General features: G+C 43.8%; 1 protein-coding gene across 1 annotated transcript; it reads left to right on the top strand.

Moving 5' to 3' along the window:
- The first annotated feature begins 218 nt into the window (after positions 1 to 218).
- LOC311133883 (uncharacterized protein) lies at positions 219 to 13,095 on the top strand. The gene is made up of 8 exons (XM_084167487.1): positions 219 to 503; positions 7,339 to 7,388; positions 7,482 to 7,578; positions 7,892 to 7,938; positions 8,197 to 8,346; positions 8,593 to 8,739; positions 9,034 to 9,192; positions 9,361 to 13,095. Exons 1-8 carry the CDS (start codon positions 487 to 489, stop codon positions 9,633 to 9,635), a joined length of 942 nt encoding a protein of 313 aa, XP_084023613.1. The 5' UTR covers positions 219 to 486; the 3' UTR covers positions 9,636 to 13,095.
- The last annotated feature ends 1,236 nt before the right edge of the window (positions 13,096 to 14,331 follow it).

Genomic DNA, 14,331 nt, shown 5'->3' with positions numbered 1-14,331 from the left:
TTCGGGCAACTTGCATCCACACTGAGGGCCTCTTTTTGTTTTCTTAGCAGTGCCTTCTCAACCTATCCTTGAAAGGGGGGAGGGTAAATGGGTTGAACCACTGGGTTTGATGAGCAATTTAAACATCCAACCAAAAAGTAAATTATCATTCAAACTGCCCAATGGAAGCTTTGGAGTGTTTATGCTCCCCTCTCAGCGGCGACGATGGGCGGTCCTTTATGCCAAGGGCCACTCGGTTAGGTTGCGCATAGAATGCAGTTTCAGTTTGTTTTATTCACCATTTTGAGTAGCTGAAGGTAAAAATTTAAACTAAAATCGCGTTTGGAAGACAAATCGTTCCCGTATATTTAGTTTTACGCAGTAGCCGGGGCGTTGGAAGGTCTGGTTGCGCCCTTTGGAGTTGCAGAGCGGGACGATTTTGTTTTTATTTTTCTGGATTTCCTTTCCCCTTTCTTACATTCTTAACCTCTACAGTATTTCTGCAAAATGTCAAGACCAGTGAGGTAGGTTTTTCTCATATGTCCTCCGCTGAGGCTGCACGATGTGCACGTTGCCTTTCGCAGGCAACACGCACGTCGCTACCATGTTGTGAATTTTGGTCACAGTTGTGTTTATTTGATTAAACATTTACGTAAATGTAATGTTTTCTTGTCGTGGACGCACTTCATAGTATGATTCCTTACAAGGTGGACTGTTCGCCATGGTTGGGTTGAAATGTCTGTATAGCGCGTTCATCTGGTGCAAATCATGCCTAAAAAAAACGATCCAACGCGAGCATCATTTGGTGCACTACTCTTATGTTTGTCGGATTTGCCATTGTTTAATATGTACCTGGACTGTGGTATGGCCTGGTATTTTGTGTGAAAGGGTAGGTAGACCAGACTGGGGAATATGGCTACCCATTCATCCACGGGAGCCTCAGAAAAGCTAATAAAAACCAAGGCTGGAGGTAGACATCGGCTCATGGGATTTGATCTTGTTAGCGCGACGTCTGCACTAGCGCCACATATCCACATTTAAAATGCAATTGTCTTATTTTAAATGGTCTTATTACTAGAGGACAATGAAATGTAAAAGGGCCGAAGGCAGCCTGTTGGTTTTCAGTGAAAACGCGGGAGGAGAAAGGGATAGCGGAGGAACTACATTTTCACTGATAGCAGTAAATTAACACTGGAAGTGTGTCAGAGGGGGCGGAGTGGCTTTAGAAGTCACCACACCCCCCAAGCATAGCTCTTCACTGCCTGAAAAGACCGAAAGGGTCGCATTTGAGCAAAGAACATTTATGCTACATATCTCAAGATAACCACTAACAAATGGACGTTACTTGTTGATACAATGTAGCATACTATCGAAAGCGAAGCACGCGCCCGCCGAATGTTGCAACACTGTAACCGCAAAGAGCCGATTAAACTCAACTCCACGGTTTACGATTATTTGAGCGGTGACTAGTGTGGGCGACCGAGGTCATAAGTACGTTTTTTATATATATAAAAATGACATATTTCGGGCCGCAATTACTCTGAACAATCTCGTGTGTAACTGCGTGCTATTCGTTGGGTGCTGAAATCAGTCGTTTTTATATATATTTATAAAAAAACTTAAATTGATGTGACATCGGAGCTCCAGGCCGCCCACGCTAGTCGCCGCTCAACTAAATTTTAAATCGTGGAGTTTAGTTGGCTACCACAAACAATGAAACTGATATGCAAAAAAAATAGTAGCAATGTGGCGTCGCTGGTTACCCTGCCCCGGTTCCTTCCAGGTAATTCGCGGGTCCCGGTCCCTCGATATTTTGGCTCGTTTGAGCTCATTACGGTCACTGTTCTAGTGGTGGTCAGCATTCGGCCTGTCTGTCTAAGGTCTTCACACGGTGGCGACAGGGCCTGCCCTTGTAATCTAACCACTTGTAAAAGTATTTATTGCCCTGACCACCCTTCCTTGCTCGCGCTAGCTAATTTAACCATGTGGGGTACTGTTAGCCTATACTATTAGGTATAAGATGCCCAACTCTGTATGGTTCTTCTCATCTCCAGTAAGAGGATAATATATGCGTCAAAATGCAGGCAAAGATTTATGGTTCTGATCCATGTGTGTATATTACAGCAAAGCTATGTAGGCGTGTATTACATTGAGAATGGCCTGTGGTCAGCAGTGTGTCACCTGAAGTGCTGGTCTCCTGTGTGTGTGCAGGGGCGCAACTTTGGTTTTACATTTACATTACATTTTAGTCATTTAGCAGACTCTTATCCAGAGCGACTTACAGTTAGTGAATTAGTGAACATGTTTATTTTTTATACACCCCCCGTGGGAATCGAACCCACAACCCTGGCGTTGCAAACACCATGCTCTACCAACTGATCCCTGCCGGCCATTCCCTCCCCTACCCTGGACGACGCAGGGCCAATTGTGCGCCGCCCCATGGGTCTCCCGGTCGCGGACGGCTACGACAGAGCCTGGATTCGAACCAGGATCTCTAGTGGCACAGCTAGCATTAGACCACTGCGCCACTTGGGAGGCTAAGAAGTGGGGTGGGGAGATAACCTGACAGGAGGTTTGGGGGTCCTCCCTCAGAATTTTCTTGGCCATCTAAAGCTAATTTCGTGCATTTCTACACAGTCTAATATGACCCTTTTGCAGTCACTTTTATTGTAAATAAGAATAGAATATGTTTCTAAACACTTCAACATGAATGTGGATGCTACCATGATAATGGATACATCTGAATGAATCCTGAATAATGATGAGTGAGAAAGTTATAGATGCACAAATATCATACCCCCTCAAATGCTAACCTCCCCTGTTATTGTAATGGTGAGAGGTTAGCATGTCTTGGGGGTATGATATTTGTGCGTCTAACTTTCTCACTGATTATCGTTCAGGATTATCCGTAATCATGGTAGCATTCACATAAATATAGAAGTGTTTCGAAACATTCTTATTTACAATAAACGTGACTCCAAAATGACACTATTGGGCACAAAATAATCTGAAACACAACAAAAACAAACAGCTAATGCATCCAACAAATTTGTAGAGTCATAAGCTTGATGTAATCATTGCGTGCTATGAATGTGGGACCAAATACTTAACTTTTTACTACTTTAAATACACATACAAGTGAATGTCTCAATACTTTTGCTCCTGTAAAATGGGAGGACTATGTACAAAAAGTGTTCTAATTTCTAAACGGTTCACCCGATATGGATGAAAATACCCCCTCAAATTAAAGCTGTCAGTCTGCACTTTAACTTCATTGTCATTGTTTGATTTCAATTCCAAACTTGGAGTATAGAGCCAAAAGAAGAAAAAATGCTTACCTGTCCCAATAATTAGAGGGCACTGCAATTCATATCATAGGCCTAATAGTACTGTTGAGCTCTTTTTACTTGCACACAATATAGCTGGATTGCCCTGTCCTGCCCCTAGGAGTCCACTGCCCTGCAGAGCCCCAACTCTGCACACACCACTCAGTTTTAGGATCTTAGTGAGACATTCATTATTAACCAACAGTCCGGCAGACCCCCAGGGCCATGACTGGACAGCCCAGCAGCTAGGGATTGCCTAAATAGGTATCTCCCCTGACGTGGGAATGTTTTCAAAACAGACTCCTTTTGTCGTACAGTATTCCATATAAGGCATCCAGACCTTATGAAAGTTGCACAGTATACCTTTTAATCTTGTAATAAATCAAATCTAGTGATACGTGACATTTCTGCCATCCATTGTGGGAGGATAACCAACCTTCCAATTAATGGTAATGCATTTCTTAGCCACTATAAATGCTAGGTTGCAAGTCTCCAGTATCAACATTTCCAAGCAAACAAAAAATTGCGACGTGCTGTGATAAAAGAGCATACTCTTTGCCAGAATTCAGCCAGCCTTCACAAGTGCATAACATATGCAGATATGTCCCCTTTTTGTGTTTTACACCTCCAGCAGAGGAATTACATTTCTGATTCCATGATATTCAGTTTCACTGGCATATGAATGGTCTTCAACTGCAGTAATTTATGTCTGAGATTATATGAACATGACTGGGCATTCAAACATATTTGTATCCATTCATTATCATCAATAGTGTCTTCCTCAGATTTTTGTTAGGCATGTTTTGTGTCATTGGAAAAAGCCTATCAACCCTTGATACAGTTTGGAAATCAACTTTTGTCAGACTGCCTTAAAATAGAATAAAGTGTTGCACCTAAAACAATTCACCTCAGCTCCATCACAGACTGGTCTTCCCTGGTTGCCTGACCATGCTGAGACCCCTGTCACCATCTGATCCTTCTCAGATGAGGCATGACAAAGAATTAACCTTGGTGTACATTTATACATTGATTATATTCTTGGATAATATAATGGTTCAATAATTGAAATGACCATTATTCATTTACGTCATTTAGCAGACGCTCTTATCCAGAGTGACTTACAGTTAGTGAATGCATACATGTGTTTATTTTTATTTATTTTATACTGGCCCCCCGTGGGAAACGAACCCTCGTCCCTGCCGGCCAAACCCTCCCCTACCTTGGATGATGCTGGACCAATTATACGCCGCCCATGGGTCTCCCGGTCGCGGCCGGCTGCGACAGAGCCTGGACTCGAACCAGGATCTCTAGTGGCACAGCTAGCACTGCGATGCAGTGCCTTAGACCACTGCGCCACTCTTGTTGGACACCTGTCACCATCTGATCCTGCTTAGACATGATGACCATAGTGTTCTGTACTGACTGTGCACCATGACAGTGAACCCTGTAGATCTGTTTATAGCTACTATGTCAGTGTGAAAAGTAGGGAATTAGCTAGGGAAACTGGCAGATCAATAACATTACATTGCTATACTGTCTCTAATAAAAACTCACATTGCTCTGTCAAAAAATGTCCGAATCGTTTGGCCGCTGGTTTCACTGTTTGATTCAGGTCTAGTGTGATTGAGGCAAAAATAATAGCTGAAGTTATTGAGCTAGCTAGCTAACGCTAGCCAACTTTTGGCTAGCTCTAATGGTACCTCAGCTGGCGAAAACTAGCTAAGTTAATTTACTTCTGTTGAAACAGGACAAAACCAAGGCTACAAAACATTTCCATACACACAACAGTTGTTAGATACTGCTACCTGACAGATGGCAACAGGCTAGAGCTGAACTGGCTGTGGTAGCTACTAGCCAGCAAGCTAGTTCATTCACTTCAGACAGAACTTCAGTTGATAGGGGATGAAACATGTAACACATTAGCTGACATTACATGTCAGTTATACTACTAACTCATCGACGGGGCTGTAGTGGAACAGGTTGAGAGCTTCAAGTTCCTTGGTGTCCACATCACCAACGAACTATCATGGTCCAAACACACCAAGACAGTCGTGAAGAGGGCACGACAAAGCCTATTCCCCCTCAGGAGACTAAAAAGATTTGGCATGGGTCCTCAGATCCTCAAAAAATTCTACAGCTGCACCATCGAGAGCATCCTGACTGGTTGCATCACCGCCTGGTATGGCAACTGCTTGGCCTCTGACCGCAAGGCACTACAGAGGGTAGTGCGTACGGCCCAGTACATCACTGGGGCAAAGCTTCCTGCCATCCAGGACCTCTATACCAGGCGGTGTCAGAGGAAGGCCCTCAAAATTGTCAAAGACTCCAGCCACCCTAGTCATAGACTGTTCTCTCTGCTACCGCACGGCAAGCGGTACCGGAGTGCCAAGTCTAGGTCCAAAAGACTTCTCAACAGCTTCAACCCCCAAGCCATAAGACTCCTGAACAGCTAATCATGGCTACCCGGACTATTTGCACTGCCCCCCCACCCCATCCTTTTTACGCTGCTGCTACTCTGTTAAGTATTTATGCATAGTCACTTTAACTCTACCCACATGTACATATTACCTCAACTACCTCAACTAGCCGGTGCCCCCGCACATTGACTCTGCAACGGTACCCCCCTGTATATATAGCCTCCCTACTGTCACTTTATTTTACTTCTGCTCTTTTTTTCTCAACACTTTTTTTGTTGTTTTATTCTTACTTTTTTGTTTAAAATAAATGCACTGTTGGTTAAGGGCTGTAAGTAAGCATTTCACTGTAATGTCTGCACCTGTTGTATTCGGCGCATGTGACCAATAAAATTTGATTTGATTTGAACTTGTTTTCTTCTATTATGTCAAACAGCAGTTACCTTGCCAGCTACATCAGTCAAATAAAGAGTAGCCAGTTTTTGCTCTGCTTGCTTTTACAACTCAGAGAAAAAGCACAACACACACAGACAACAGCTGCCGTTCGCACGTTCTGTGGTATCCGCGCGGTCCTAAATCCAGCCAGCTGATACCGCCAAACAGCCTACCCGACCGCTCTAAGGCGTCTGCATGGACCTAAATCACACAGATGCAACTTTTTATATCACAGTGCAATGATAAAACTGGGGGGCACAAAAATGTAATTTCAGAATGTGGGGGGGGGGGGGGGGGTCATGTCCGCCAGTCCCCAGTGAAAGTTGCGTGCCTGTGTGTGTGTGTGTGTGTTCACCCATTCCACTCATCCACTATCCCAAATGAGCCCTTGAAACTGGAGAAGTGGGACACCAGTGTCCAGTTTACTAGAGAAACTCTGTGTCTGTGTGAGGGAGCTTTAATATTAAAACGCATGCAACACATGCTGCTGATACATGGTTGACCACTGAGTGTAGTGGAGTAGAGGGAGCTGAGGTTTAATAAAACCCTGCTGCGCCTGAAATCTTTGCCTGCATTTTGACGCATATATTATCCTCTTACTGGAGATGAGAAGAACCATACAGAGTTGGGCATCTTATATGAACCAGATTCATAGAGTTATGTTTATCTCATCTCTAATCTGAAGACTTCTGTTAGTTCCCAGGACCAATGCCCGATCATCAGTGGGCTAACATGGTCTTGAGTCAACACCATGAGATGTTTTTCAGGCCAATATTCCAGCCAGCACGGTAGTGTTCGGAGTGGCATGATATTGTGAAAAGTGAATTTCTGAATTAGAACTAGGTAGGCCTACATTGCTAACATTCTATAATTGGACTCACATAAAGCATTGGACATTGATCATGATCCTTCATTTATCTTTAATCAACCCTGTGTGTTGAGATTGGTGCAGATGAATAGCCACATTAGACTATGAATTTGTACCCTTTAGCCTTATTGTGTCCTCTGTGAGGAGAGGGCAGAGTAAGATGACTGGGTCACCCTGACCGCATGTAACCTGTACGGTAGTGAAAGGCTGTGATTATTATTATTTATGCATGTTTTGTCCTATGACAACAGTCCTCATCCTACCGACTAGAAACAGGAAAGGGAATTTCTGATTGGCTGTTTTGTTTACTTCACAGGAACAAGAAGGTGGTGAATTACTCACAATTCCAGGAGTCTGATGATGCAGGTGAGAGAGAGCAAGAGTGGGTGTGTGCAACTACAACCCCTCTCCCCTGTAGCTAAGCTGTGAGTGTGTAACCCCCTTTTCCTTCCCCTGTAGATGAGGAGTATGGGAGGAACTCAGACAAGCCTAAGAAGCCTCGTGCGGCTCCTCGCGAGGTGAAGCGCAAGCGGTCAAAGAACTCGCAGGAGGACAGGTGAGCCCAGAGAACAGCAGCACAAGGCTGAATCCTAACTCTCAGGAGGACAGGTGAGCCCAGAGAACAGCAGCACAAGGCTGAATCCTAACTCTCAGGAGGACAGGTGAGCCCAGAGAACAGCAGCACAAGGCTGAATCCTAACTCGCACTTCAGTGAACATCTCCCATTGTCATCAAGCATGATTTAGAAATACGAGTTGAGGGCTCTCCACTCAAGATTAGGTGGTTCTATAATAGCCAGCCTTAATGTGTAGAGGAGCTGTATCAGATTCCTGTGGTTCTTGTTGCTCAGTTGTTGTTTTTGGTTTCAGTGAGGATTCTGATGAAAAACTCTCCAAATCCAAAAATGATTCAGCAGGTAAGCCATTCTGATTCATCAACTGGTTGATTAACAATATTATGTTAGTTAAATCTTGATTTGTGATAAATCTATGATACCTTTCAGAAGTGGAGATTTTGTTCAGGCTTAGTCTTGGGTTTAGGGAAAATGTCCTGAAGAGGAGGCAAACTTTATAGGGGTTTGGGTCCAACTAGGTGTAAGAGCTATGGAAAGGGGACTAGGGATAGGAGATGTTTTGGGACCGTGCTAGTGGTGAATGTTTCTGTTTGGTTGCAGATGACTTTGGTAGTGATGAAGGCAATGACTTTGGAGAGGAGGATGACGAGGATGGAGGGAGTGACTTTGAAGCTAAACGAGGGAAAAAGGGAAAAACAGCCAAGGTGGCAAAGCCCACTAAGAGAACGCCCAAGAGAAAACGACCCGCAGGTAAGACTCATAGACTGAGGTGTGTGTGCCAGTTATAATGACTGTGTGTTATAATAATAATAATATAATATGCCATTTAGCAGACGCTTTTATCCAAAGCGACTTACAGTCATGTGTGCATACATTTTTACGTATGGGTGGTCCCGGGGATCGAACCCACTACCCTGGCATTACAAGCGCCATGCTCTACCAATTGAGCTACAGAGGACCACACTACATAACCTGACTACATCTTTCTGTGTGTAGATGACAGTGATGAGGAGGTGAGTCGTAAGGTGCGTACGGTGCGCCAGGCTGCCACCAAGGCCGTGTCCAAACAGAGAGAGATCCTGCTGGGAGACGGAGGCAGCGAGGACGAGGAACGCAAAGACCAGGAGGAGGCCTTCCCAGACCGTAAGTCAACCACTCAAAATGGGCCTACCTGGACCACTCTACACTATAGGACTACTGACACAACCACAAAAATGTACACTGAAACTAAGTTATCCACACAGCACTGAGCAGGCCTACATGGATCGTAAGTCAACCACTCAATATTACATTGACCGTATATCAACCACAGTGCTTTACAAACTATAGATAAACCACATGAATGGCTTTCATGGACCATAAATTAAACCACTATGGAAACTGACATTTGTCAGGTGAAATGACCAATAATCACTAGCTCGTCCCTCTCCTCTCTAGCTGATGAGTCGGGCAGTGATGAGGACTTCATGGTTGAGGATGATGATGATAGTGACTACGGCCGCTCTAAGAGCAAGAGGAGCAGCAAGAAGGTGATGAGACGGAGCAGGCCGGAGAGGAAGGAGAAGAAATCCCCCAAACCACGACTAAAGGCCACCGGTAGGACCGCTCACTATGAATCAATCACCCACCCATATCCTTCAGAACTAAAAGCATAGGTTGTTGTACAGGCCATTTTTAGATAAAGTTTTAGTATCCTTCCAGCCTCAAAACATAATTGAATTAATGTGTATCCCTAACTGTGTGTGTGTGCCTCTCCTCTCCCAGTGACCCCCAGCCCAATGAAAGGAAAGGGTAAAGGTCGCCCAAGCGCCGCCAAGGCCACAGAGAAGAGCTCGCCTGAAGAGGAGGAGCCAGAGAGCCCTCTGGAGGAGGAAGAAGAGGAGGAGGAGGAGGTGGTGAAGAAAGACTCCTCCCCCGCTCCCAAGAAAACAAAGGAGGCACCTGGGAAGGAGAAGAAGGAAAAAGAAGACGCTGAGGAGGAGGAGGAGGAGGAAGAGGAGGACGGTTCGGAAGAGGACGCGCCCTCTGGGGAAGACTAGCCCCACAGAAGTTCCACCTCTCTCCCCTTCCACATCTTTCTCTCTTAACCTTAAGTTTTTTGTTTTGTTTCTCTTGGTTTAGAGGGTTTTATTTCGGTTTCCGTGGTGGCCTGGCTCAATGTTTTGAACCTCATGTGGTTTTGTTGTTTAGTGTTAGTTTATATCTTCCTTACTGACTGACTGACTGAGGACAGTGTCTGTGTGCATGAGAACATGTATACCACCATATGGCTGTGAAGGATGGAAGGAAAGAACAAGTGAGATTTGACTCTGTCCCATCCCCTCATCACTGTCCCCTCTGCTCAGCTATACCTCCACTGGCTCACCTTTCCTCTCATTTCTCATCTCCCTCTCTGAAGTGACTGCATTAGTCTTTCCTACAAAAGTCTGTGTGAATCTCAGAAAACACTTTCTTTAAGCTTCGTTAGTTTGCCTTTCTGAGAGGTCAGTGCTAGTAGGCATCCGTCCACAACAGTCGCTTGGTGTGTAGAGTCGTTAGTTTTCACTCTGCAGGCTGATAGCTGTGTGTGTGCAAGTGAGCCTTCTATAAAAAATAAAACTTTCTACAGCCCTTTTCTTTCTACTCCTGTTCTCTGTCCCCTCTCCTCCTCAAGTAATCTCTGGTCTGAGATGACTGGATAGGTGAAAGCTATGTAGTGTAACCCTTGCTTTTGCCTATCCAGTAGTGTTAGATCAGTGATTACTAACTGAGCCCTGGGTTTGTTCAGCCAGTCTGAGTTATGGTCTCCCTCTCCATTGTCAGTGGACTGCTGGTGTTCAATCAAAGCACTTTATTCACTGTGCGACACTACCCATTGGTTCAGTCGCAACCCACCGCTGACCAATCAGAGAGGGCCACACTGGAGACTCTTGAGGGAGGATATGACGTCTGTGTTTCCTGTCTGTTTATTTCCCTGTATCTAGATTGTCCTCACTGAGGTCCTGGGCCCACTAAACCCATAGCACTGTGCAGACAGACACTGTGCTTTTGAATCTCTCAAACACAACACGTTTTAACAGGAAGGTTTTATGGTTGTTAATTGTAATGTTAATTAGTTAAATTAATGCTCTGTTATATTTCCCCATACTCTTGAGGTTATGCTCTGGCCCTGTGTCAAGGACCTTGAGTTTAACACATACACAAGCTTGTTTTGTTATTGAATATGTAACTGTTCAGTAATGTGCTAGAAGGAACAGAGTTGAAGATCACTGCTTTGGAGTAGCAGTGTGTTATAGTGCTTTAGACAGAGTGAGTGCTCTGAGCTTCTGCTATGAGCTGTAAATGGTTAATGATGTGGTGATTGAGGGGGTCATGGAAGCAGGTGCTAGATCAGCCCGCCGAGAACCTCTTCTTTCTGGGTGTTTACTGTGTGCTGGTATTACCACAGTGTGAGGGTGTGATGGAGCACACCATCAAGGGGTTTGGGTCCTCACCCTAGACCCTCTACCATTGGTTTGTGGTTCAGAGATGTTTGGATGCCTCTTTGCTGGGCGTGATACATACATACACACACACAGAGCATCCTCTCTTGTTCAACCCTTTGTGCCAGGCATCCCCAAGCTTTTTTAAATAGAATTTAATTTTGAGTCCCCAAATTGATTTTTTTTTTTGGTTGGTTTGCTTTACTTCTCTATTCAGATTTTTTTGTAATGTTTGTTTTTTAAGAAAAGAAATAAAATTTATCTTGATTTTAAAGAAAAGTCGACCCTATCCATCTGTTTTTCGGCTGTGTTATGACTGTCTGGGAGAGCAGACCCAGCAATCCCTCCTTTCTGTTCCACTCTCTTCCTTTCTCTCATTCTGCACTCAGCTCATACTCACTCCCTCTCACAGAAGCTTGATGCCAGCTATTGTTTTGCTCCACACCTCCGCTCTCCTCCACAACCAAGAAACACTAGCTGTATTTCCCCTACTCTGCCCTTCACAGATCTGATATGACTGGATAGGTGACAGCAATATAAAGGAATATAGGTCAAACCACTGCTTATGCCTTCCCGGTTGTTTCTGATCTGCAAATAGGAGTATACAAGAGCAGAAGTGAGAGAGACTGCATGAAATGAGTGCAAGAGATTGTTTCGGTGTTACTGAAAAACATTTTAGCCAAACCTATGGTATCATAAAGCGTTCTTGGTCTATCTGGATTCATTATTGTTTTAGCTGAGAATGAACTAGTTATTAAAACAAGTTTGGATGATTAAAGATTGAATCTGTTTTTTATTGCCTTATTTTCCCTTGGTCCTGCTGAACGAGAGGAGGCACTGTGTATGGTGTGATACATGTAGACTGGAGGGGATGTTAGTGGGGTTAGGGTGAATACTAAACCAATCCCTAGCCCCCTAATCCTTAGGCAATCATGTAGATCTGAAATGATTCCACCAAAATTCCACCCAGTCTACAGTACTGCCTAGGGCGTTAGGGGTCGCTTTGACTGCTCTGCCTCTTGGATGATGACCAACTGAAGCCATAGATCTGACATAGAAAAAGAGGAGGGGGTGTCTGACATGTAATAAAATAGAAGACCTAGCTGACCGAGATCAAAGCTGTCATTATACCAGCGGAGGACTGTATGTATATATTTTGTTGGCCTATCCTTCAGGCCCAATTATGTGTTCTGATCAATACCAAATCACTCAAGACCCCAAGACTGCAAACAAGTGCCCTAGAAGCTGTTTGAGCAGACCCAAACCGAACCTTGGTTCTGGTGCACTTTCACTGGTACCCTCCTGACTGCAGTGGATACGTTTATATGCCTAATTCCAAACAGACCCCTAGACCCTTTACCATAGTGCTTATACCTATTCAATCCTTTTCTACACAAGGGCCTTGGGGTTAGGAATATATTTAGATTGCTCATCTTAGTATAGGGCTTTATCATGTCACTGAATGCTTGTACTGTATGGGGTTTCTGTGCAGGGGCTCCCACAGAGCACTTCCATACAGGAAAATGAGATCCAAACTACTGAGCTTCTTTTCTGCTCGATAACCGAATGATTAATGTCACTGGTGTCCCAGGTCTGAATCAGGCCCTTTTTTAGAGGGGAAGGATGAAACCAAGCAGTGCTGGGGACCTCCAGGCTCAGATTTGAATCCCCCTGTTTAACATGAAGACATAACCATGATAAATAATGGATTTGCTTTTTCTTTCCCATGCTTTCTTCAGTATCCCTGCATTTATATTGCTTTTCATTTGTTTTTTCTATGTATCTTGCATTTACATTGCTAGTACAATTTAAGCAAAATTGTGATTCTTACAGGTGATGGTGCCGAGAAGCTTTTGTCAGTGGTGTGGAAAGGGAACGCTGAACTGTTTAATCTTTTGCATGTTGTGGAAAAGTGAGCAGTGATGATGATGATGATGAAGGCAATATTGTGGTCTTACAAAGTAACCACGACAACAATGATGTTGATGACGTTTTGGTTTCCCGGCTTCTAATAAAGGCAACCTACTTTTTATATGGATTCAACTAGTTGTTTTCTGATGTCGACCTCTGTGTTTTATGTGTGAGTGATTTGGGGCTCATAGAGTACCACAGTATTATGAGTCATAATACCCATAAAACCTAGCGGTCAAACAAGGAAATGGTTCCATTCATTTTTCCCATAGGGGATTTTAGAAACACTATTTTATGTAGGCTTACCCTGGTGTGACATTTTGATAACTGTGTATTCTCTCTAGGACAAGGTGACTTTTATCAATATATTCGCCTGCATTTATCCCCCCCCCCCCCCCCCCAAAAAAAAAAAATGTGGCTATCATAAAGACTATAAATGCCATGATGATCTGGACGAGACTGCCAAATAGAGCCAAAGGTAAGATTATCTAGATTAACTATCTAATGTTAGCTAAATTTAGTAATGAATACATTTGCTACATTCATTTAAATTGACAATTCTGTGAAATGCCTTGTGCAAGTTTTAAATTGACACAATACCTGTTAGCAAAGGTGTCAGCTAGAGATGACGTGCAGAGATTTGTAATCTTGCATGATGTCTACTTTGATGCTAATTAGAATGTACAAATCTGAGAGTAAATAGTGCAGAATATATTGATAAAAGTCACTTTGTCCAAGAGAGACTTACATGGTTATCAAAACATCACGCCAGGGTAAGCCTACAGGAAACACAGCCCTTATTTAAATTGTTCCCTATGGGAAAAACGATTGGAACCATTTTCCTGTTTGACCGCTAGGTTTTATGGGTATAATTGACACCCCCACTGTGGGGCTCTATTCTAGGAAACTTTTTCTCCAAGGGCCCAACCTCGGCACTACTCACTGTTAGCCACACAGTGGCACTGTTTCCATGTAGTCCACGAGTGCATCACAATAATCTAGTCTTGGGTCCTCATCCCCTTTAACACTCCTTTGTAGTCACAGAATAGATTAAAACAATATGGTGGATTCCCACTGGAAATGTCACCTGTCTAATCCTTTTCATCAGTGCAGATGTAGGGAAGGAGTGGAGACAAGAAGAGCAAACCACTGTTGAATAGACTATTGAGATGCACCCTATCAATAGACTAGAATCCTCTATGCCCTGCCAATCTGTATCTGAATCATTAAACATGATTGAACAATCATGAAACACAAACATCTGATTGGCAGCTGCAAATACATTGGTGGACATTTCACATCAATAGGCCTGGACATAAAGAGGGCATTCCACTATACAGAAGCTCTGCTTTTGCAGACAATG

This window comes from Coregonus lavaretus (assembly GCF_964263955.1).
Source record: "Coregonus lavaretus genome assembly, chromosome: 8".
NCBI lineage: Eukaryota > Metazoa > Chordata > Actinopteri > Salmoniformes > Salmonidae > Coregonus > Coregonus lavaretus.
Note: the sequence above shows the minus strand (reverse complement) of the source record. Positions and strands in the feature narration are given on the sequence as shown.

Bases quoted from the DNA above. Each gene is read 5' to 3' on its own strand.
- LOC311133883 (XM_084167487.1), top strand. The intron at 7,389-7,481 runs GTGAGAGAGAGC...CTTCCCCTGTAG, and splicing joins CCAGGAGTCTGATGATGCAG to ATGAGGAGTATGGGAGGAAC. The intron at 8,740-9,033 runs GTAAGTCAACCA...TCTCCTCTCTAG, and splicing joins GGAGGAGGCCTTCCCAGACC to CTGATGAGTCGGGCAGTGAT.